This window comes from Astatotilapia calliptera, chromosome 9 (assembly GCF_900246225.1).
Source record: "Astatotilapia calliptera chromosome 9, fAstCal1.2, whole genome shotgun sequence".
NCBI lineage: Eukaryota > Metazoa > Chordata > Actinopteri > Cichliformes > Cichlidae > Astatotilapia > Astatotilapia calliptera.
This window is the reverse complement of record NC_039310.1, coordinates 19,971,196-19,996,626: the sequence shown is the minus strand read 5'-3', so window position 1 is coordinate 19,996,626 and position 25,431 is coordinate 19,971,196. Positions and strand designations below refer to the sequence as shown.

At 39.4% G+C, this 25,431-nt stretch overlaps 1 protein-coding gene across 3 annotated transcripts in view; it reads left to right on the top strand.

Moving 5' to 3' along the window:
- Window positions 1–25,411, top strand: part of esyt2b (extended synaptotagmin-like protein 2b) — a 38,644-nt gene extending 13,233 nt beyond the window's left edge. Inside the window, exons 7-23 of one of the 3 annotated variants that reach the window (XM_026179802.1) lie at window positions 2,650–2,705; window positions 7,356–7,476; window positions 8,800–8,976; window positions 9,184–9,266; window positions 9,633–9,681; window positions 10,666–10,755; window positions 10,854–10,949; window positions 13,082–13,144; window positions 16,462–16,536; window positions 17,800–17,886; window positions 17,996–18,145; window positions 20,508–20,860; window positions 21,132–21,230; window positions 21,436–21,567; window positions 23,577–23,682; window positions 23,812–23,861; window positions 23,981–25,411. In XM_026179802.1, coding sequence (XP_026035587.1) covers window positions 2,650–2,705; window positions 7,356–7,476; window positions 8,800–8,976; window positions 9,184–9,266; window positions 9,633–9,681; window positions 10,666–10,755; window positions 10,854–10,949; window positions 13,082–13,144; window positions 16,462–16,536; window positions 17,800–17,886; window positions 17,996–18,145; window positions 20,508–20,860; window positions 21,132–21,230; window positions 21,436–21,567; window positions 23,577–23,682; window positions 23,812–23,861; window positions 23,981–24,050 — 1,857 coding nt within the window. In that variant the 3' untranslated portion in view covers window positions 24,051–25,411. Of the gene's footprint in view, window positions 1–2,649; window positions 2,706–7,355; window positions 7,477–8,799; window positions 8,977–9,183; window positions 9,267–9,632; window positions 9,682–10,665; window positions 10,756–10,853; window positions 10,950–12,347; window positions 12,450–13,081; window positions 13,145–16,461; window positions 16,537–17,799; window positions 17,887–17,995; window positions 18,146–20,507; window positions 20,861–21,131; window positions 21,231–21,435; window positions 21,568–23,576; window positions 23,683–23,811; window positions 23,862–23,980 lie in introns of all 3 variants that reach the window. The other 2 variants (XM_026179801.1, XM_026179803.1) reach the window with 2 other exon arrangements.
- The last annotated feature ends 20 nt before the right edge of the window (window positions 25,412–25,431 follow it).

The following is a 25,431-nucleotide window of genomic DNA, read 5'->3' as shown; positions in this document are numbered from 1 at the left end:
ACATGCAAAGATATCCGCACATGCATTTAGGTGCTTTAGTCTTCTTTCAGCTCCTACACCAGCAACATCACATTGGGTTCCTGGAGGAAAAAGAAAAAGAATTAATAAAGCAAATTATTGACATTGACATATTAACATTGTGTTCTCTGGACTTCAAGTAAGTCATGTTCTTTTTCCCCTTTGTGTTATACAAGATCTGAGGCTGGGTGCCAAACATAACAGACACATTTCCAGACCATAAGAGGTCTTGGCCATGTCTGGACGGTGTGATTGCACTGATGCAACTCAGCACAGCCTAAATAAAAAGATGCACCACATTCTGCAGTGAGGCAGAAGATATTCATCTACTCCAACTCAGATGACAGTTTTATACTTTTATGTAATGAATGAACGATGAAGCAGTGAAGGACCTGACTGAATCGCAAACACTGTTATTATTGAGCACTTTTGAAAGCTTGAAAGTGTCATGATTAAACTTAAATTGGACTTACTGAGCAGATTTAGGGGATTTTCCAGAGGTTGCGAGGTGGCACAGGCAAAGCGCCAGAGTCCTTCCTGTGCAGGGCTCAGCACATAAATGCAACAGAGCGTTGCTGGTGACGTCCCAGCCCAGAGAGGAGTAACGGTTCGAATAGACAGGTTTCCAAGGGAGATTCTAGGCAAGGATAGAGGCAGTGGCGAACAGGTGAGGAACTGTGGCACCAGTCCACCAATCCACCCAGATATACTCATTGTCTGTCTGCTTAATCCCAGAGGTGTGTGAAGAATAGCTGCATCAGAACAACTCGTCTTCAGGGTCGAGCAGTGATGCCAAACCCGAGCAGAGCAGCAGCTTCACCTGTAAATAGAGAAAAGGGGGCGGGCAACCAAACCCAGCCCATCCATCGAACCCTGATAAAAAAAATTTTTTAAAAAGCTGTAAAATCGAGTCCTGACATTGTCTGCAGTTGCTCTTTTATCACATGTAGCATATATAAGGAGAGGGTTTGCTTTAGATTTACTTTGCAAAATATATATTTGGTTTCAGCAAGGAGGTCCAGTTGGATATGGAAGAGGATTAGGGCCACTGGGAAAAAAATGGGCATGTCTTTTTTTTTTCTTCCTTTACAGAATTCTGACTTTTTTCTCAATATTCTGAAATTCAAGTCAGAATTCAGTCTTTTTTTTCCAGAATTATTTTTTCTCAGAATTCTGGGATTAAAGTCAGAATTCTAATTTTTTTTTCTCAAAATTATTTTTTCTCAGAATTCTGACTTTTTTTTTTAAGCAGAATTCTGACTTTTTTTCTCAGAATTCTGAGATTAAAGTCAAAATCCTGACTTTTTCCTAAGATTTATGACTTTTTCCTCAGAATTCTGACTTTTTTCTCAGACCTGACCTAATCTCAGAATTGGGAGATTAATCTCAGAATTCTGGAAAAGAAGAAAAAAAAGACGTACCCACTTTTTTTTTCGGTGGCCCTAATCCTCTTCCATAGCTGGATGATGCATGAGCATGCAGAACACATGACACATGAGGTTACCTGCTCTTGTCTTACATTGTCTCACATGGTTAAAATCTTTTTTTTTGTCCAATCCACAATGCTTCTATTTACTGTGTTTTCGTTTTCGCATACTGCTCTGCTGGGTAGTGTTAGAAGAGTTCAGGGTTGCACTGCGAGTGTAAGAGCAGCTCAAGAAAACTGGCTTATTCTGTGCAGTTTTCTCACTTTTCAATAGTCTTACACCCCAAAGGCATTAAAATGATAATGTACGAAGGGGAGGAAAACAGGAAATACTCCCACTTGAGAAGCTTTTCAAAGCAGATATTATTTTATCATTTAATCGTTTCACTTAGATTAAAGACAGTGCCCTTATCAACAGTTTTGTTATTCATATATACATCAACAGTCTCTTGATGACTCTTTGAACACAATATGCAGGGATAGGTGTGTCCTTCCACACCATCCCCTACATCATTTACAGCCCTGCAGTGCTTTCCTCGTCCCTGCAGAGCTCCGTGCATCTGCTGCAGTGTGAGCAGGTTGGACAAAAAAGTAGGGTGGGAAAGGCTCATTAGAAAAAAAAGTCCCTGAGCTTGGAGGAAAGAGCTGATCAAAGCCCACTGAGCGGAGCAGGATATGCCTCCGTCTCAGGTCTCTTTGATTTACTTTGACCGCGGCACCTCATCAAGATTTGACCTGCTGCTAGATTTTCACAGTGCACAAAACTAGAAGGTGCAGTGTTTCCAGCCTCATTATTCTGTAAACTAACAAGACCCCAGACAGATGCTGCTGCTTTAATAAATCTTTCAGGAAGCAGGTGCTTTTGTATTCATTCCCATTCAAGGATCACTGCTTTCTGTGCTTCTGTTGTGACTCATAAACTAATTGTGCACACCGTGCATGCATTTAAACACTTACAGGTCAGTGGACCCCAAATTGAAAACTAAAAGGTAAAAACAATTAGCTTTAATATATGACAGGAAATGTTTGTTTTATACTTTAAGTAGCAGTGTGACGCCATCCTAAATAACCAGTGCAGTGTTGCAGCATAATAGAGGAGCAGGAAACAATAACATCAAGTGTTCTGACTCCATTTAAAGTCATTCACACTTTCTATTCTTACCGTCTAACCCATGGCCACGCTCTCATTTTTACTTCCTTTTCAGCTTGTGGACATAAACTGGACCGGCCTCTCCAATATACTGGATATTCCTGGGCTCAAGTAAGTCAATTCAAACTTCAACTTTTCTTTTCCCTCAAGAAACAAAGCTTAGATTTTAAAGGATTTGAGGACTTCTAGTTTAAGTGAAGTTAACACGTGCCTAGATGTTTGCTGTATAATTTCAGGGTTTTGTTTTTCTCATTTAAACACATTTTATGTTAAAAAAAAAAAGCTTAATTTTCAGAGTTTCATTCGCATTTAATTTATTAATATCTTCAGCATTGATGAAACCAAAAGTATTATGCATACAGTAGTATCTGTCTCCAGTGTTATATTTAAAGACAATATTGTCTTATTGTTCAGTTTCTGGAAAGCTAAATCTCACCAGCTGTAGAGAAAGTATTTTCCACTAATGAGGTTTCCTTACGTGCACGAAGCCTCGGGTGTTCCTGTCCTCGTTACTGCTGTAGTTTATCGCAGAGTTTTGCTAGACTGAGCTGATTTAGATTAACATATCTCTTTCAAACATTTGGAAGCAAACAATGAGATCAAGTGAAACGATCCAGCATGTCTGTTTGCACACACATCACGAAAAACAGGATTAACACAACAGTTTAATGCTCGTACTGGGATAAAACAGGCCGGCTCAGTGGTGTTTGTCGCCGCCGTTTTCCTTATCCTCACCCGTTTTGTTTTGTTTGTATTAAGTGTCTTTTTCCCTCGAGTTGTTGTGTGGGCTGAGCAGAAAATAAATGAGAGCTGATTAAGAGCTGCTAACAGCCCGACGCAATTACACGCTGCCATCTTGAGTGGTACTTTTTTTTTTTTACAGCTGAAAAAGAAGCTGACAGATGCATGAATATTGAATGTAGTTTTCTGGGATTACAGCTGCCTGTTGAACGCCCCCCTGACGCTGACAGACATGTTGACACAGGCAGAGCTCAGTGGACTCTCTTCTGTTGAGTTCTCTGTGGGGGTGAAATGGATCCACAGAGCTTGTGTGCCTAGACGTGGGCGTGTTAGTCTGGGTGTTGATGTGGGTGAGGGGTTAGCTGGGTCTTCGTGGTCCAAATCACAGCTACAGCGCACGCAGCGTCAGCCGTCCACTTGAAGACTTGCCCAGTGGGCCTCTTTTAAACCTTGTTAATAATATTAAGACTGTCATTAATTAGTAGCTGTGATAACATGTTGTTGTTTAGTGGAGTCAGTATTAACCATAATCAACTTCTTAATGTTTTGTATTAGCACAAAACAAAGCTGAGGCTAATGGAAATGTGATTAGCTTTGCTCCCTTCATCTGTACCCTCAAGTATAATTTAATACAACGCAGTGCTAGCCTCATAAATTATGCTCCCAGTTAGAGGGGGAAAAAAGGATAACCTGGGATATCATTAACAGCAGGCATAACTGAGAGTTTACAGGTTGCTAGTGCAGTGATTCCCAAAGTGATACCCATAGATTTCTATAAGACTGGAAGTCTTTTTGTAACCACAAGTATTGCATCTGGTGGTGTTCAGATAAAATGGAGGTCTAAGGCATTTCCACGAGGGCTTCATTTTTCAAAGGTGGGTAATATTGTCTTTGTTTATTTTTGTTTTCTGACCTTATTTTTTGATCCTGAACTCATCTCATATCTCAACTTGTATTTGAAAGGAAATATTCAATTTGGTGCTCTCGCGATGCCAACGTTGTAATTAAAGGTTTCTCGGTCAGATCGTCCATTTTCAAAACACCAAGACAACTCGAGACAGTTTGAGACTTCACTGTGGGTTGTAATCAAACACAGTATCCATCCATCATTAATACACAGTCAGTTGTTTTGCTGTCACAGTATAGAGTAGTATAAACTTCTGGTGAAGTGATTTGCAGTTAACGTCTGTGACAATTACTGTGTCGATCTATCCAGTAGCTGCTGGCACATTACTCCAAATTTCAACCTCATTGTGGAGGGAAAGTCACTGATCATTAAAGTCATTAAAGTCTTACTCTGGGGACCATGAATATTTGTAGAGTCTAAAGTGCTAATCTCTTTAGAAGATGTGGTAATAATTTACTGGATCAGTGAAATCCTTTGCCAGCTTATTGAGCAAGAGAAAAAGGCAGGGAATCACTACAGTTGTTAGGATTCATTTCTTAGGGATCACAAATGCTTGTGTAGAATTTAATGGCAATCTGTTTAATGGTCATTTGCTTCTGCAATCAGCCAGAACAAAGTTAACATGGCTGAAGCATTGCTGTACATCGCAGTGATGGATATTTGCTGTCGATGTGAGTCAGTGGAAGATAAAACACATTACCAGTGTGCATTATGTGAGCATTATAAGTGTTGAGTGTGCAGTCTTGAGTGTTGAGAGTGCTAAAGTGAATAGATAAACACAAAGGCAGGGACAGGGGGGTGTTCCAGTGTTTGCGCTGAGGGAGCAGCAGAAATAGTGCTGATGTGGCAGGAATCCCTTTACACCCTCAGCTCTTAGATGGAGAAAAGCTCCAGCTCTGATCAGCACCCTGCCACTGAATCCTAAAGTCAATGCGTGTTTTTCACCTAAAGAGAAGCTGAGGATTGATCAAATGAATGAAAGCTAAAATTATGTTTTGTTTTTTCATCTGGTGTCTGTGCAGCTTTAGTATCACACCAGAGTTTTTTTTTCCTTTGAAGGTTTTTATTGGTTTTGCAGGACAGCCTGAGATTCCTGACACATTACATGTATTCCTGCAAGATTATAATGAATTACAGATATTTATAAATGAGCTTTAACTGTCCTCTAATGTAATCTGTTCATAACCTTCGCATTGTTAATTACATGACAATCCAGCAAACTTGGGTGCTCTTTTTACTCAAATGGCAAATAGCTCGTGACGATGTATAATTTTCTGAAACCTGAGTTGTGCGATATTTAGAAAGTAGTTTAATTTACTTCTTGGTATTTGAATCTTTTGCTTAATCAATGTGCAGCCTATGGCTGATACAAAAAAGTAATTGAGCCCAGCGTTTGCTATGGATTTTGGGCTTTGTGCTGACCGATGTTTTCAGTTGATGGATCATTTGGCCTTTAGCCTGTGTTTGGTGATGCTTGTTAGGGTTAGGTGTGCTGTCACAGGAGTTAGGAGTTAGAGTGTTATAGAGGGGTTGTGAGTCTAATAATCATGGAAATTAAATTGTGTGGCACCTTTGAAAAGCAAGGAAAGGAGTTAACCTAGCTAATATAGAGCAATTAATAATCATCAAAGCCTTTAGAAGAAGCAAAATGAAGAGCCTAAAAATGCATTAAATACAAATGTGGTTTTTCAGTACGTTAAGAAAACCATTTTTATTTTATTTTATAACTTTATGTTAATTATAAATTCATTTAACTAATGCCTTATTTATGTGGTATGACCACCTTGGCTGTTTGAGCAATAGGTTAAAGTTTTTAATTACACAAGAGAAAAGTAGGTGAATTAGCCTTAGCTAAGCCTTAGCCTTAGCTAGCCTTAGCCTAGCTTTCACCAGCTAGAATTTATCATTTATCCCCAGTGATAACTTTACATTATTTTCTTGATTGTTTCAAGATTGACTTTGTTTAAGTGGTAGAACTTACTTTAAATAAAATTTAATTAGTGCAGTACACCTAAATATTAAGTTACAATAAACAGGAAACGGATAATGCTGTGGCAAACTAGCTATAGTTTGATAGCTTGTCACTGCAGTTTTTGGACTTTATGTTTCTGTTTGTCTAAAATTACACACACTGTTAATTGTTAAAGATTACACATTTCTGTGTTGTTATTTCTATATGACAAAACCAAAGGTTAAACTTTGACTAAATATGGAGTTTACTGTAGTTTCTCCATGCAGTGATCACTGTAGCAAGTAGAGTTTTACTGTTAAAACTGAAATTTTATCACACAATAACATTTCATTGAAGACCTGAAAATATCTTGGGCCTAATTCAGTAAGACACCAATGATGCAAGTTTCCTAAATTTATAAGACCAATTACATAGAGGCTGTTACTCAGCTGCTGTACGTATTCACTGGTGGGCACCTAGAAAGCACAGAGCACAAGTACATCAGGTGTGTGTTAGCAAATGTCTAGTTTAAAAAAAATTCACCCACTTTTCATCAGCTTACATTTTTGTACTTTTCTTTCTTTGCAGACTATTTTAAAGATTGTGTTTATAGGTGTCCTCAGAAAACATCCACTTCCAGGTGATGTCTTAGACAATTTACAAATGCCCCTGATTACAATGGTCACATTATAATATATATGGACATCTGGCCCATAATAATAATAACCATTCTTCGAGGGACATGCTGAGCAATAACCCAGCACGATAAGTTTTATTGTAATTTGATTTTTTTTGCTAGCCATGATTGCAATTTTCCAGCTGTGCCACAGTAAGTAAATGAATAAAGGAAACGTCTGATGGAAATGTCATCCTGTGACCTCACTGTCATTGTTGTCATTCACCATTGAATCATTAGTGGATCAGACAGACATTCAGACGTTTGTTGGCTAACAGCAGCAGCATGCTTGAACTCACTCCAATTTTCCTGCTGTCGTCGCGCATGTTAAACAGAAACATGCTAAACTATGCTTAGATTAAAAGAGAACATTTATAACCCAAGGGCACCCTTATTGTCTTTTAAATAATTTATCGCTTCATTCTGTTTATTTTCTTTTTTTTCTCCCCTCTCTCATCATCCCCACCTCCTCCCTTGTATTTACAGTGGCTTCTCTGACAGTCTGATTCAAGACATTATCTGCAGTTATTTGGTATTGCCCAACCGAATCACTATCCCACTGGTCGGAACGGTGGAGCTGGCCAAGCTGCGCTTTCCAATGCCAAAGGTACAAATGCACTTGTTACAATACATCCAATAAGGATGAGCTGCTCTTCTAAGTGTTTTAATAGTTCGTAAGCAGACAGTTTCACACGAGGAGCTCATGGTTAGTACGTTAAAGCTCGTCAGTAGTAAAAAATATCTCCCAGGGTTTTGTAGTTAATTCTCAGTGCTAACGCAGAATAAAACTAAAGAACCATAACAATAAAAAATGCAGCAAAGGTTGTATTCCTGGAACTTGTATCCATGGCAACAAAATGAAAAAAGTTTCACTGCAGGCCACATCCTTATTATATTTAAAAAGGTTTCAAGGGTTCAAAACAGGAATAAAAAAGAAACAACTAAAATCTTACCACACATCATATATTCATTACAGCCTTTGGAAAAAAAGGAGACATTGAAAAGATAACAAAGAACTTGTCTTTCTGATATCAGACGGCAGGATGTTTTGCCAACATACAGTACTATGCGTCACATATACAGTACTTTGATAAACTCTGAGTCACCCCTCATTTCTTTATATTTTACTTCCAAGGAGCCTTGAGCAACAGGTCCTACCTCCTTGACTTTAATGGTCATCTTTATTTACTAGACTTTCATCTGGCAAGGAAGCATATGTGATGGAATGATTTCCATGATAACAATGTAGCCTTGTTATATCCACCATCACTTTTAGGTTAATAAGGCCTTGTATTTTAAAATAAAGACATTTAATATGTTAATCCATTAAAAACTCAGTAGAAAAATTAAAAGTAGATAATGTGCCGCACAATACTTAGGCAAGAAAATAAGAAAATAAACGCAGGTCTGATTTTATATATCAGTGGCAATTCTTACTGCTTTCTTTCAGGCAAATGTTTTTATTAAATATTAAAGAAAGGAAAAACATTTGACAATGGAAAAATTAAACAAAATAAAAGCCCTATTCTGCAGTAGAAAGTCTAGATTAGTCCTCTATTTATCCAGGTAATCATGGGATATATATATATATATACACATACATATATGCTAATACATTCTAGGTATATGTATGTGTATGTAAGAAAAGGTTAGCTTATTAAATTTACATAAATTTGCATTTCTTTTTCTTAAATATTAAAGTAGCTGTTATGTTTTATTGTGGTGCGTTTTTTACAAACTACACATTTAAATAAAGTCTGCTAAATTATGAATTGTGAAATGAATTAGTATTTTTGTTATTACTTTATTGTGGTAATGAGTCATGTTTCCTCTTATACTACTAATGTCCTCCCATTACAGAAATCTTCACGTCTTATAAACTCTATAAGCTTTTTCAGACTTTAACACATGTGTCTGCATGGCTCCACAGGGAGTCCTAAGGATTCACTTCCTGGAGGCTCAAGATCTAGAAGGGAAGGATACATTTCTGGGAGGGTTGATCAAAGGCAAGTCTGACCCCTATGGTATCCTGCAGATCGGCAACCAGCTGTTTCAGAGCAAGACAATTAAGGAAAGCCTTAATCCCAAGTGGAACGAAGTGTACGAGGTGAGAGTTGGGGATGTCTTTTAGAGCAGGAAGAGCTTTTACGGTCGTTTGTTGCCACCGAAAAAGCTAGTCTGTTTCCCATTGTTATGTGCCATTGTTTTCCACTTGTCTTATTTATACCTCCTGCTGGTTTGCATGACAGGTAATCTATTTATTGACCTCCTGTGCCAGTTTGAATGAGCTTCAGTTTGTTCTTGTGTTCATCAGGCACTGGTGTATGAGCACTCAGGTCAGCATCTTGAGATTGAGCTATTTGATGAGGATCCAGACCAAGATGACTTCCTGGGGAGGTGAGTGTCTTTGTCATTTCCTAACCCGCTGAGATGTTATTGCACTTATTTCATTTAAAACAAAGCTCTGGTGTACCAGCGCTGATAACTGGTAAGAGCAATCTTTGATGTATTGCGGGACATATAGTCAACAAAATTAAGATAAATACAGCTATGTTTACTCATAATGGAAGTGTAGAAGTGTTATCCCCAGTTACCGGCCCAAGGGCAAAATTCATTGATTTTTACCCCAAGGCTGTAATGCTACACCCAGTGCTATTAACACAAAGCAGTCAATCGATATCTGGACCCCCTGTGTTTAGATTAATTGGTGCGATTTTACTGTTTGCTGTCCCAATTTCCATAATTATTTGTCCTTATTTACAGCCTCATGATTGATATGACAGAGCTGCACAAAGAACAGAAAGTTGATATGGTAAGCTGCTTTGTTCACAATAATATTATCAGTTTAATTACTTTAAAGCGTATAAATTATACATCTTAAAGTAACCGTCAGGCTCAGTCATATTGCTTTCTTGTAAGGAGTAAGATGTGACAGGTAAACAGCTAACCAGACTTTAGCCATGAATGACACCCACCAGCAACTCTAAAGTTCACTCGTTAACACTTTATATGTCGACTCACCTCTGCCAGCCTTAAACGAAGTTACTTTGGTGACACATAATCCCTGTAAAAACTGGGATTATTGGAGAGTACGCCGGCTTAGTTTCAGTTGGTGAGCACAGCAACTTTGCTTGTTTGAGTTTATTTTGTTAGTTTTACTTCAGCTTTTATTAAGTTGAGTTTTAGTTTTTAGTTTTTTAATCACTATGGTATGGTAGCCATATGTCAGAGGCAGAACCTTTTGAAAGCAGTTGACTCACAGCCTTGTAGACATCTGGAGTCTGATGAGTAAAAACGTCCATCAAAGCCTAATCAGGCAATTTCTGATAAAGTTTTACTAAAGTAACAAATATTAAAACTTCCACTATATTTTTTTTTAACTTCCATTAGTTGCTTTTCAAAGTTCACAAAAGTGTTTCAGTTACTTTTTTACCAAGAGTCTGTTTCTATTTTTATTGTAGTACTTAAATGTTTTATTTTCACTTCTAGTTTTACTTTTTAGTTTATGTTTAGCTAACTATAATAACACTGGATATGTTGACTGATATATAGTAATGATAGAAATGATTAGGTAATTATGAGTTTGTTACCTTTGGATTTAAGGTGTTTGAGAGTCCATGCAGATTTGAGATAGGCACTGATCTGATCATCTAAATCTTCGCAGTAAACTAAACCACCAAATTGTTCTGTTTTAGCACAGCTCCTAAAAGCTTTACAAATGATTTTTAAGCCTGGTTTGTTCCTGTCATCGACTGAATGGAAATATTGACGTACTTGTTTGGCCACATTGTTGCAGTGGTTTGATCTTGAAGAAGCAACTACTGGGAAACTCCACCTGAAACTGGAGTGGCTATCGCTGCTCTCCACTTCTGAGAAATTGGACCAGGTACTGCATGTAACAATAAGGCTTCATCGCTTTAACACAAGGACGTGTTCTCTGCATTTGCAGCTGTAAAACATGTCTAACTTGTCCTTCATGTTTAGGTTCTGCAAAGCGTGCGTGCAGACAGAAGCCTTGCCAACGACGGACTGTCATCTGCGCTGCTGGTGGTCTATCTGGACTCGGCAAAGAACCTGCCAGTAAGATGATGCAATGCTCACTTTAGTTTGACGCTGTAGCTTGTGCAAAAATATAGCTTTAGGCTTACACAGGCTTCTTGTTCTTTACCCAAAACAGCAAAGATTAGTGGTCTGTGTAGTAAAGATTCACATACTTTTACTATAGTTTTTTTTTATTTGTGACTGAAGTGATTGCATTAGTCTACTACAAAAAGCATTTTCATATTTTTTCCAGGACATTATATACTTACCAGACACTTTATTGGGTACACTTGTTTAACTCATTTATATCAGCCAATCACATGGCAGCAGGTCAGTGTATATAGGCAAGTGCACATGGTCAAGTTGACCTTGTCAAATTCAAACTGAGCATCAGAATGGGGAAGAAAGATGCTAGGCAGGGTTGTCTGAGTATTTCAGAATGTGCTGATTTACTGGGATTTTCCCACACAGCCGTCTCCTGGGTTTGCAGAGAATGGTCTGAAAAAGAGAAAATATCCAGTGAGCTGCAGTTCTCTGGGTGAAAATCCCTAGTTGATGCCAAAGGTCAGATGAGAATGACCAGACTGCTTAAAACTGGTAGGAAGGTAATAATAACTCAAATAACCACTTGTTACAACCAAGGTGTTCAGAACAGCATCTCTGAATGCACTGAGTGCCACTCCTGTGACCTAAAAAAAAGGAAACCAAGATTTTCTTGACACACTTTGGGTTCCTTAGTACCAAGTGAGCATCATTTAAACTCCACAGCCTACCTGAGTATTGTTGCTGACTATGTCCATCTCTTTATGACCATAGCGTACCCATCTTCAGATGGCTGCTTCCTAGATGATAACACACCATGTCACAAAGCTCAGATCATCTCAAACTGGTTCCTTGAAAATGACAATGAGTTAACTATACTCAAATGGTCTCCACAGTCACCAGATATCAGTCCAATAGAGCAGCTTTTTTTGTGTAGTGGAACAGAAGATTTCCATGATCGGTGTTCAGTCAGCCGGTCTTCAGCGACTGTGTGATAATATCATGTCAGTATTTACCAAAAATCAGAGGACTGTTTCCATCAATTAACGCTTTCCTGAAGCCAAAATGAGGTCTAACTTGGTACTCACAAGGTATACCTAATAAAGTGTCGGTAAAGCTCAAGGATTCTGTGTTAGGGCTATATTGGGCAATATTGTTTTGCTTTTGTTAGAGGATAAACTTGAACCTTCAAATTGCTGACTAAATGCATTTTTGACGTTTATGTAATGAGATTAGAAAATGTTTTATAATACCCAAATTGGTCAAATTGACCTCTTGTCTGATATTTGTTTGTTTGTTTGTTTGTTTTTTTACCTTTATTATATAAATACTTTAGCTCTTTCAGTTCTCATAACTTCCCCGTTTCCTCTTAATTTTCTTTCCTCTTCACCCAAGAGCGTCTTCTCAGGCAGCTTAGGCTGTGGAAACTTAAGTGAGAGGAGAGCTTCTGGCCTAGTCTTTTGTGAGAGCAATACTTCAGAGTATAAAACAATATGTGTGAGTTCCCCGGTACTTTTCCATCTTTATAGTGCTAGCAGTAGCGGTATGCAATGTTGGGTTGGGTTGAGCCCGTGCAAACATGAATCTTAAAGCATGCGTTAGCTGCATGGTTGTGAAGGAATGTTTACTGAAAAATAACCAGTAACATGAGGCAGACACTTCACTTCAAGGACTCAGCTATACTGTGCCTGCTAGTTAGCCTGCAGCATATTCTTCTTAATCAGTTGCTCAGTTCAAGGCCCAAGTATAAAATGTCAGGCGTAGAAAGAGCTCGCTGGCAGAGCTCATAATGATGTTTCACATTAGTGTATAGCTGTACAGATACAGAAAGTCTGTAGCTTGTTAAAAAAGATCCAGCACCTTTAAGTCTCCCCTATAGGGAACATCCTCATTATTTTGACATATGTTTTCATTGTTAGCTGTATGCCCTGCTCCAATATCAGCCCAATATCTGCTGCGTCTGATTTATCTAACAGTTATCCATGCTATTCATATTTCAGCACAAATTTCAACACGTTTTTTGTGGGCCTTCCCCCCCCCCCCCTCATGTCTCTTACCCATGCCGAGTCATTCCCGTCCTACTAACTGTGGGTGTGATTTTCTCCCCCAAATCTCCTTGTGGCTTAAAGAGCAACCTGTCAGATTTCACCTATGACGGGTTGAAGCAAGTCTCAGTCTTTAAGGCGCTGAAGGTAATGTGGGAAAAATGGACTGCATGTACAGAACGTACACCCTGTGTCTCACCTGTGCCGGTCCTCAAGTGCACCATCCAGTCATGTGATCGTGATGGCTATCAAACGTGCAAAGTGAACTGTGGTTTTTGAAAAAATGTGCATGAAGATGGATGATCGCACTGACTGTCTGAGCCTTTGTTGTGCCGTCCTGAATTGTTGTCATATTTTCCCTACTTTTGCATGCAGAAGTACAATATTGGTTTCAGGTTTTTCTAAAGTGAAATGATGGGTCACTTGATTGCTTTAAAAAGGCAGTTAACAATGGCACATCTATAGAACAATACAGTTTTGAGAACACCTTTTGTGCCTTTGTGTTGAAGAACCCGATCATGTTAAAGCTCAGGAATTCAGGATAAGGACTTGATGCTTGTTGGGCCAGCATTTCCACATTTCTTCTTCTGTAGCTCATATTTGCCAGACAAATACACAGATAAAGTAGACACTAGGTAGTGACACAGATTAGTCTAAGTAAATGTTATGTGAATGCAGCTGTGAGGAGACTGGTAGAAGTAGAAACCGGCTTTCATTATCTTGTTTACCAGTGATCAGAACAGATGATCTAGTGTGTTACAAAAGATACGTTTCAGGTTGCACCATTCCAAAAATCAGTGTTGCATAATTCTAGTTAGCACGAGTCGTTTCCTTTTATTTACCTTCCTACTTCTAGGAAGTTTAAAGCCTCCTATTGTATCGCACTGACTGTGACACTCCCTTTGTTTGATATGAGCCAGTGAAACTCACTGAAGCATTGTGCTGGAGGGCAGCAGGAGTACAAATGTTTTGTTGTTGCACTCAGTCGTTCAGTCTGTGTCACCGTGGCAGCAGGGCCGGCTGCTAGCTGGATGGTAGACTGAGCTGCTGCATCTTATTTTCTTACTAATGAATTTCAAACCACTGTGAGTCTGACACCATTATACGTGTTGTTTCCTTCAGCCTGTCCATGCTGAGATAAAAATCTATTCAAGTGAAATTGTTTTTGTGGGTGCGTTACCCATATAGTGACTTAGAGCTTAAAGCATTGGAAGCTGTGGGATTTTTTTTTGTAAACTGCCATACACACATAGCTTCACCAGCCAGTCCGGACAGCAAGGTTGCTGAAAAATAGAGCTAATACACCATGCTGCCTCTGTGTAGTAGGTCATGTGTTAAATCTTAATGGGCACGTCTTCACATGTTTGTAATGCATGCAGAAAACAGGAGGAAAGAGCAGCAAGTGCCAAAAATGTCTGCACTATTTTCACATGTGTGTTTAAGACAAACAAGAAAAGGGGCAACTGTTCTAGGGCACATTTCATACCTGACTTATTTACATTTGCACTTCAGTGAGAGTCTGAGGCCCCGGGTTATGCTCCCTTGTGATCGTGGACAGCTGAGGACACCAGGGATACTTAGCTGTTTTTATTATACTACTTTCTTGACTGCTCAGAGAACATATGCACAGTTGGTGCCCTTGCAGTGTAGAGTCTGTGCGGACGGGTCCTAAAAAAATAGTGGGTATAGTTTTATCTGCACACTGTGATTATAAAATCTATGAGATGAAGACCTTTATGTCCTCATGTGTGCATCAAGTATAGCATGAGTGTAATGGGACTCCCTAATGCACAAACCCCGTGCTGATTGGCTCATATGTTTCATATTATTTAAAAAAAAAGATTTTATTTTATTCTTAGTTATTATTTAATTTGAAAAAAAAAATGTAGAAACATATATATGATTTGGTTATAAGTTAATATGTATCATTGTAGGCTGTAAAAGTTTTTATAATAGACAGAATGTAAAATCTCTTACTGGTTCTGTTAGTGCATAATAGAATCACTATGAGCATCGTGTCACAGTCTGAAAATGATACACACAAAATTCTGATTCTCATTTATTAATAACAGAGCAATAATAAACAGCAAAACAAAAATACTTCATACAAAATCAAACAATGCATGTCAGGCATTGCTGCATCTTCCACTGTCTGATACCGCATCAGTCACAGGAAACTGTTTCCTCCTCCGATAACGTCAAAAAAGGAAACAGAATCAGTCAGTTATAACTGAAAAGATGCAAACTGTAATCCAGCAGAGGAGAAGAGATTTTCTCTAATCACACATTTAAACTCATGCGTGATGAAGGAAAAACAAATGAAAATGGATATAGATGAACAGCAGAGATTCTACCTTCACAGAAAGAATTTATTTTGTTCACAGTTCACTTTATACATAGAACACAGAATCTCTACTATACAGATAAAAGTACTAGGGTGCCTACACTTTACACCTAGAGGAGCTGCTTGATCATAGAAACCCATGAAATGAAGCTCCCGGCATACAGTTTATATGCTGATATTAATGCCAGAGGAGGATTTGGACTCTTATAGAGCCAGCAGAGCATTTGCAACGATCCTCCTCAGCAGTCAGAGACCCTGCTCTGTAACTTTACATGCTCATTTTATGACTGGCTGACTTGCTGTGATTCCTAAAAACTTCCACTTTGCACAATACTCCTACAGAGTTGATCTGAGGAAGGAAAATTGTTGCAGTGGTGGCATGTTGTTACAGCACCACCCTTGAACTAAGCGAGCTCTGTAGAACGACTCGTTCTTTCACAAACGCTTGTAAAGATAGACTGCATGCTTGATTTTAATCACCTGTGGCTCTGGGGACTAAAAACACCTGAATACAAAGATTAGGAGGCGTGTCCCAATTCTTTTGGACATGTAGTTTAAACAAGTTAAAAACAGATATTGTATGAATTATGTAAAAACTTGTGAAAGTATTTCTGTGTATTTCTGTTCAATACGTGGTGCGTTAAAGTGTCTTTATTATCAGCCTGCATGTTCAATGGGAGGCTTAATTGTAATGCTGGTGAGAAACATTTGTCAAACTCAAGCGACATCCTCAAGAGAATGGATTAGATGATGAGAAAATGAAGGCTTTTCCTCTGTTGTCACAGACCTTGGCCTGTAGATATGTAGGGTATTATTATTCTGAGAGGAATACTGAATAATACGTAGCTGTCAAAGCCCAGCATGCTAAATTTAGCCCGCAGAGGAGACAAAGCTCGGCTGTCTCCTTGGTTGCCGCTCTGCCTGCAGCCCTGCTTGTCAGAATGTACGGTAATGCTCCTTCCTGTTTGAACTACAGGCTCTCTCACCGTTGTGTGCTTGATTGAGTCTCCACTTGAGCTGCTGTTTGAATGTTTGAGTGCAATTATGTTGTCCCTCAGTTGATTTTTGTGCCACAGTGGGGTACATGGCGCTAACACTCTTCTGTCTGATTCTCTATTAGTCTGCTAAGAAGAATACCAGCGACCCCAGCCCTTATGTTCATTTCAGAGTTGGACATAAAACTCTTGAAAGTAAGGTGAGTCGTGGAAGTATCCATTAAAGTTATTATGCTGTGTCATTGTATCGTAGCTCTGTATTCCTGGAATGTTGTGTCGATTATTTTTTTTTTTTGCAATTGTGCATTTTATTCGTAGAATAATGTGTCACTTAGTAAGTCATAAAAAAGACTTCTGGGCAATCAAGCTGTTATATGTAATTACATATAACTATTTGTGGCGTTCTTTTAGCGATATACTTCCTTCTGACTGTAGCATTAAAAAAGAGATGAAATGAAATTGTTGTTGTAAAATAAAGAACGTTAAATGAGGAATTGCTACCACCAACACCCAGTTAACTGCACAGCTTAAGAGCTTTCAGTCTGACACGATGATTGGCTGTTTCTCACGGGAAATTTCTATCCTAGCATTCAGAAGGGAAATGTAAACGAGGAAGATCTGCTGGGCTGATTTTATTGCAGGCGTGAGCTGTTGGAGGTTTACTGCGATGGAGCCTGTTTGCACTTATGAAAGTGTTTGAGTATGAACACAGTCCTGCGTTCATATTCAAACTGGCTCTGTGCTCCAGGACTTTGGATTTAAAATGAAGCAATGAAACCATGAGCCCATCCTCAGCTTCAGTATGAGGCTGCTGGAATGACTGCTGTTTCACTTTTTGAGAGGAAGTAATTGGATGAGAGCTGTTAAATTACTCATTAGACCCTAATTTAGACAGAGGTGAGAAAAATTAAATCAAATTCAAAAGTTTGTCATTACATTTGGGATGAAAGCGGGACACCCGAGTTATTGCTTTTGTGTAAAACGAACCCCGTGGCACTGTGTAATCTTAATTTTAACTCTGTGATTGCATGATTGTTGACACATGATTCATAAAGAAACTCAGCCACATTTTTAGATTCACAAACTTCCAGTCCAAGCCAAAGAAGTGTTTGATGGATTTGCACTTTTAGATCTCTTTATCAGATCATCTTACATCTTCAGCTTATGTCACATGACTGATACAGTAAAGTGGTAAAGTTGGTGGTTTAGCCATAAAAATAATCTCTCCTCACTTAGTGTGAGGAGTTTGGTTGTCTGGGGTTAAATGCATGTAAAGCTGAATAATCAGGCTTTTTAGAAACCTCAAGGTGTAAATCAAGTACTGTTAGGGGTTTAAAAGAAGATGCAGAACTGCTGGAGTGGAGAGTAGAAGACCAAGCAGAGGATAAATGTTATATGAGATATAAGATCAGATTTGTCATTGTATTAACAACCAGCAAATGGCTACTTATCTGCCCATAAAGATCCGGTACAAGACTAAGGAGCCCCTGTGGGAAGACTGTTTTTCATTCCTGGTCCATAACCCGAGGAGGCAGGAGCTCGAGGTGGAGGTAACTCTTCAAAATGTCACGGACAACATCTGTTTTCTTTATAAGATCGTACGCTGACGCAGATTAAGTAACTGACATTTCTAAAAGGAGATCTTTGCTTTTTGCACAGGTAAAAGACGACAAGAACAAATGCACTCTGGGTAACTTGACGGTGCCTTTGAGTAGCCTGCTGGTGGAGAAGGACATGACGCTGAATCAGCGTTTTCCCCTCAAGAATTCTGGGCCCAGCTCCACCATCAAACTTAAGATGGCTCTGAGGGTAAAAACAGGCTGCATCTCTTCTCTGCAGCTGCGTTGAGGATGGATGGGTTATTCATTTCAGGCTTAGGAGACCAGAACAGATGTTCACAATCTGTTAATTCAAATAGAACTGACTGATACAGTATGTCTAAATTAAAGATACAGCACACTGAGTATGTAATAAATTGAAAAAGCTTACAATAGTGATAGATTTACCTCTATAAACATTTCATTTCTAGTCCACAACCAGGTGAAGTAACGGCTTGGTTCATTCCATAGGAAGTCAGTCAAATCTGAGAAAAGCTCCCAGCTGAATCCAAATACTGGACACTTTAAAGGCCCAGCAATTTTTATAGTGTTAATATAAAGTTATTTTTAAGTGGTGCTCACTGATTTTTCATGGAGTAATCCTCACCTTCCCTGGCAGATTTAATCAGTTGGAGCTGGTTAGTTAGCCAATTAATCCAGCCATGTCATGAGGTTGGTTGAAAACGTTTTATCTGACACATTTTAGACTAAGCAGAGAAACATTAGCGGCAAAGGTTTGGTTAATAATCATCAGATTTTAAAAAAATAAAAAGAGAAAAAATCAGACCCTAACCTAACCTCTGCGGCTCCTCTGAGTATTTATATTTAACGCAGTATATTGTAATGCCGGGCTTTTTGGGACGAAGACTAATATCTTTCAGCAACACTGTCTTTACTGCAGTTGCTGGAGTGTACTTAACTCCCAGTTAAGAGCAGAAAAGAGCCGCCTCACTGCCCTGAAAGCCCGACTTTCACAAAGTGTGGAAACACAAAACAGTGGCTGTTCTTGCAAATTGATTTTTACTGAAGTGGCAACCTGGAAACCGACTGTAGTTAGTTAATCTAGTTAACAATGTGCCCCTGGCTAGCTTCAACTGTAAATAAATAAAACTGTAAATGGATTTGCTTATAGCATGTCATGTTTGAGAAGATAAACTGTTTAATCTGTTTGCAGTACATTACAATATATCTTATATAGTGTGAATTTTGGGAATATTCTGATTATATTTTTTTTTCTGTGATAATGATTATCATAATAATTCAGGAAAGAGAGCGGTCCTGCATACTCTGAAGCCTGTTAGGATATTTGCTATTGATTACTACTGTCAGTGTGGCAGTTACTAGTTAGTAGTTTGCAACTCTCCCTACAGGGAACAAAGTAACCCGGCTCATTAACTCAGTTCAGCAGCAGACTTTGAAGTTTGAGAGTCGATACATATAGGAAAATGACTCGGCTCTGTAACATGTTCCACATGTCTGCAGGTTCTATCTTATGAATGATGCAGTAAAAGACAGTCAGGTTGGGCTTGATCTTTTCACACAGGTGTGTCTTTATCAGCCCATCAGTTGCAAAGCCAACAAGTCGCGTGCGTAACATTCCTTCAGAATGGGGCAGATCCAGGATGACGCAGAGACAGCCCTGGTGTTTAAGTGCAGCTCAACAAGTTTAACCTCCTGGGACCCAATGAATGAGAGCAAAATTGAGTATTTTGGTCTAAATAACCCAAAATGTGATGCCCACATACATGGACTCCAGGTCCTAGGACGTTAAATAAGAAGCTGCAGGATTCACATTTATAGGGGACTGTGATGTCAGCGTGTTTGACACTCTGGAGGAATATTTCCAGGATTCATTTGTGAGTCTTCTGTAAAATCTGAGACTCTGACATTGATTTATTTCTCTTTTATTTAGTTAACAGCATTTTTCACTCTGAAACTGTGAGGCTTAGTGGCTTAATGAAAATTGGAACAGGCGTAGCGTCATCTCTGCTGTCACGGCATCTCGGCGGTGAAAATTAAAGTCAGATTCTGATTTGATTGCTGTTTGTGCTGTAGACGTTTTCGAGATGCACCACTAAAATTATATCTCTTTGCCTGAGGCACTAAATCCAGTGATTTGACAGGTAGTCTTTGGTGGTTTGCCTAATTGCCATCCATAGCGTAGTTCAGCCTTAACTAAAGCCATTACTTACTGCTAATGAGGATATTTTCTCCTGTTCCCACCTGGAAACACAGGAAGCTATAACAAACAAACTGCATTGCCCTTCTTGAGACCAAAATGAAGCGTATTATACTGAATGACTGTGATCCAATTAAAAAAAGGAATGCAGCTACATTAAAATATTGACCTGCTCTAAAACAGTTTCTCCATATTGAAGCACAACCAACATACATTTAGAAGAGAAATTACTTTGCAGACTCTTAAAAAAAACATAATAAAATTGAAGAAAAACACGGTTTAGAAAGGTCTGCTAAATTTAGAGACTTTTCACGTGAAATGACAGCACTTACATTAACTTTAACTTCTTATTTTCTATTCTCAATCAACTAAACATCTTCATGTCTTTGTCTAGATCCTGTCCTTGGAGAAGCAAGTGTCCCCAGACCAGCCTTCTTCAGTCCAGGTCAACAAGTCCGGCGTGCCACAGGCACCCCCAGCCTCGTCCCTGAGACCATCAGCCTCAGATTCGCCGCTGCCTCCGCCCACGCATTCGCATCCTATAGAAGCTTCCACTCTCAACCTCAAGGACAGGGACGGCGAGCCGTACGGAGCCAGCCATCGCTACAGTACCACCAACCTGACCACCGCCATGTCAAGCTCCCAGAAACACCTGCCGCACAACAAGTCCACAGCCAGCCTGGCATCGGATATCTCCCTGCCTATTGCCACTGTGGAGCTTCAGCAAAGGCTTCGTCAGCTGCAGAAGTAAATGGCAGATATGATATATTACTTTTATTATTGTTTATTTTCCAGCTTTTCCAGCTTGGCTCATCTCAGGGTTTCTTATTGTTTTTCCATCAACTTCATTTAAATTCTGGCCTCCATCTAAATGTCATCGTGATTTTTGAATATTCATCTTTATAAATATTTTATCAGCCTACCTGTCAAACAATTAATCAGTCCCTGTATGCATGCACTTTGTAAATTCAACCGCAGCACCTGGACGTGACACTGACTGACTTTGGTGTGTTTATAGCGGCTCGGCCCCCAGCCAGTACCCCCTGGGTGAGATCCAGCTGACTGTTCGACACAGCTCCCAGAGGAATAAACTCATTGTGGTGGTGCACGCCTGCCGGTGAGCTCCAAACGACTACAATACACTGAATTTACACAAAGTGGTTCGAAGGACTTTTTGTTTTTGGGCTCTTTCTGCCATTAACTTGAGTTTGTGGTATTCAAATCACTTTCTTTCCTGTGGAGCTGCTAACTGTAAAGATTTAACAAGCAACACGTGCCTGGCAACATGTGAGTGAAAACACCTTTGTCCTGTGTGTCCTCAGCAACTTGATAGCCTTCACCAAAGATGGCTCGGACCCCTTCATACGCCTCTATTTGCTGCCTGACAAGAGCCGGACGGGGAAGAGGAAGACAAGCACAATGAAGAGGACTCTTAATCCTGTTTACGATCAGACGTGGGTTTGCATCAGTACTTGCTGAGATTCCTTGCAGATTTGTAACGTAATGTGACTATTGAGGATCTTTTGTTTTGCTTCACCTGTGTCTGATTGTTATAAGCTCTGAGAATATTTCTGCCTTTAGCTGCAGTTGTGCCGCTGTACTAATTGGATAACTGGCTGTGTTTTGAGAGTCCTTCAAAGCTTTCCTTTTATTTCCAGTTTTAATGTTCAGTTATATTTTCAGGGTCCTTCTTGAATTCAGACCGACAGCAAGGGTGCAGTTGTGGAATATTTAATTTTTTCTAGCAACAGAGCTTTTTTATTACTGAAGAAAAGAGCTTGCACAGACAATATGACCCTGCTGAGCTGAGATTCGTATCACATGTGGCCGCTGTGGATCCATCACCTCGAGTTTCTGTTTGTTTTGGACACTTTTGTTTGCAGTTGAGCTTCAGTGCTCAGACTAAATCTTTTAGCCTCAGGGATGAAAGCCGATCGCATCATTCAGCTCCTTCGTGTAGGCTGGAGTTAGCACGTCGGTGCTTTCCTAGTCCCGCTGGCTATTGATGCAGTTGTATTGATTATCAGCCATCTTGAGCCTGCAGGGGTTTTCGAAGTTTTGATGACTTAGTGCAAACTTAGAGAGGCAATATGCCCATGTCAGAAACACTTGATGCTGGTTTGCAGTTTAACTATTAGCAGGGGAGGCTGATGAAATTGTTAACAATAGCTGTGGAGGGGCTAGAACAGAAGACTTGAGGTCAAAGAGAAAGAGATTATGGACTCACACAAACACTTAAGCACCTGCTGGCACTTACTTAAACCCCACTGGCACCATGTTGAAATCACAAATCACAAATACCAACTTAAACCAACTTATCTGTCTCTCCACAATGTGGTTAGCAAGCCAAACAAACCATGCAAGGCCTCAAGTTTACACTAGTGTATGCTGCTTTGTTGTGAATTCAAAGTCAAATAATTTTCTACAGTTTGCAAAAGCTAAGGCAAATTTCTTTGCCTTAGCTTTTGTTTAAAGGACCAGAACAATCCCCATATTTGTCATAGTCTGGCCACTAAGCCATGACAAAGACCCAGTTTCAACGCACTCAATCGCCTGTTTATCCATCCATCCGTTTTCTGCTACTCTGTTAGTCAAAGCAGTGATAACCAAGCCTCCCTCTCCAGCTCTTCCAGATCTCTGCAGCATGTCCTGGACCTGCCCCATTGCCTCCACCCAGTAGGACAGTACACCTCATCCATGATGCATCCCAGTCCGATAGTTGAACTATCTCATCTACCTTCTTTTTGTGTGGAGGAGTGGCAGCTTTACTCTACCCCCTTACCTCAAATGAGCCAAAGGCTGAGCCAGACACCGGAGAAAGCTTGTATCTGTGATCTCTTTCTTTCAGTCATTACAGAAAAGCTTGTGACCATACGTGACTGAGTTAAGTCCTGTCCACATGTAAAACAATTCATTTGTCACACATCAGTTTGTTTGTTGACAGTTGGTCACTAGTGGACATCCCCGGCTCCAGTTTCCTTGGCATCCCTGTACTGTATTCACCACCTTGTCTTATATCAGTCGATAGTATCCTCTCATTGGTGGTTACTTTAATGGCTTGCCCCAAATTTGAGAAAAAGTTTAACTTGGGGCCCGTCCACTTTGCGCTGCCAGCTACAAAGTTCCTAAATGTCTTTGTTTCTGTTCATCACATCGCTGTTAGTCCCCACTCTTTTTAGTCAGCACTGTCTGAATCTTTAGGCAGCCGTAGAAATTGCATGGTGCTAAGTGGATGGAGAACAAGGTAGAGCAAAGCCTGAGACAAGCAGCTCTTAAATGCATCCAGGCAGACCGGCCGGGTGGTCCCATTTACACTGATTCACTTCACCCACCAGGACCCTGCAAGAAAATGCAGAGGGACAAAAGGGATACGTAGAGAAGGCCCAGACAAAGACAATCTGGATTTTATGCTAAACATAAAAAGTGTATGCTTATGTTTGTGTGCGTGTGTGTGTGTTTGCAGGTTTGAGTTTAGTGTATCTATTGTGGAGCTCTACAGGAGAACTCTGGATGTTGCTGTGAAGAATGGAGGGAGCATCCTGTCCAAACACAAAGGGCTTCTGGGAAAGGTATCTCCTGCAGGTTTTCCCTGTAGTGGCTTACGCACTGACGTTTTTATCGCTTTTCGAGCCATCAATGCAGGTGCTGATTCTAAACATTTCTTGTTCTTTTTCTTTGTTTTTTGCCTAACATTACAGGTTCTGGTGGATTTAAGTGGAGATGACATAGCAAAAGGAATCACACAGTGGTAAACTAGCATTTTATGTGTTTCCTGTACAACATTGAGTTGATTCTTGGGGGTAAAAAAAAAAAAAAAGAAGCAAATTTCTGTCCTTAAATATCTAATTTCATCATTTTCTGTTGCAGGTATTATCTAAGTGAAGACGGTTTGTCGTCTCAAGCCACAAAAAGTATTCAAGACCCCGTCGTCACGTAGTGGCACCACCTCTCTTCTGTAACATAGTTATCTTGTTAACCTAAGGGCACATCCTTCTGTTGTATTCATATATAATTTCCATTTAGTTAACAGGAATAATTTCATCATGTTTAGTTTTATTTTTGTCAAAATTTCCTGTTAATCTTTTATGAGCCTGATTGGAAGATGTTGTAACATATTTTAATTTGTTCAAACACACTTACTGCCTTGTCTCTGTTTTCAGTGTTTTAATGTAAATATATATAGTTAAAAGAATTTGCAGGGGTTTTCATGGCATTATACTTACCTTGGAGGATTCGTGTTGAAATCTGTCACGATTCTTATGACTTTGTATCCGGTTTGTTAAAATGTGAAGAATTTTCATTTGTTGTCTGAGAAAACTAACCAAAGGAACTGATGCACACAAATATATGCTTAAGTAGCAGTCCTGATTTGAGATTTTGATTTTCCTTTGGCACGCAGTGTTGATTGATCGCTTACCTCTCGTTATTAATGCTTGATTACAAACATGGAATGCCGATATGCAAAGAATAAAACGACTGCTGTGCTGTGTATATTTTAGGAGATTTGTGCAATGGTGGTTGATTCTGAATGAGACTTGGGGACATTTTAGGGCTATGAGCAAGCTCTGTGCATTATGCAAAGGATACTTGAATAAGGGTTTGACTGTTTTCAAACTAAATGTAAGTTGAAAAAACTGAAAAACATGAACAGGGACAACAGTTTTTGCATTTTATGAGCAGGGCTGCCAGAGTCTGTGTCAAGATGATGCATCCTAGTCATGCTTGTGTATGTTTTTGCCTTGCAGTTATGAGTTTCATGGGAGCTGTTAAATACATTTCTGGTTATCTATCCTGTGCCTTAAAAAACTCACAGAAATATAATTTACTTGCCTTCTTATTGTTATTATTTTGGATGGCTTTTGATGAATACATGTTTTATCTTGTGAACGTTGGTGTGCTTTTTTTAATACCCCATTATCATGTGCTTCTGTGATGTTCCCCAAATTTTGCAACTTTGTTGTGCTTAAAGTTGTGCTTAAATTTGGAATATGAAAATCAAACGGATGATGTCTTGTATTTTGGTCTCGTTTGAACAACAAGATATATTTGCTAAGTTTCAGGTTGGCTGAAGCTCAGGAGGTCGAGCAGGTCATATGGGAAGGTTAACAAGGACCAGTGACCTGTCGTTTTCTGCGTACCTAAAAAGCAATTAAGGGAATTTCCTAATTGTTTTTTTTAATCTTCGGTTGGCATTGACGTGATTTTTTTCGAGTTGTCCTTTTTCCGATTATTCTGAAATCACTTGAATGCATAGTAAATCTAGCAAAGACTGAATAATAAACACTTTGAATTACGATATATTATGTGAGGCTTGGTGT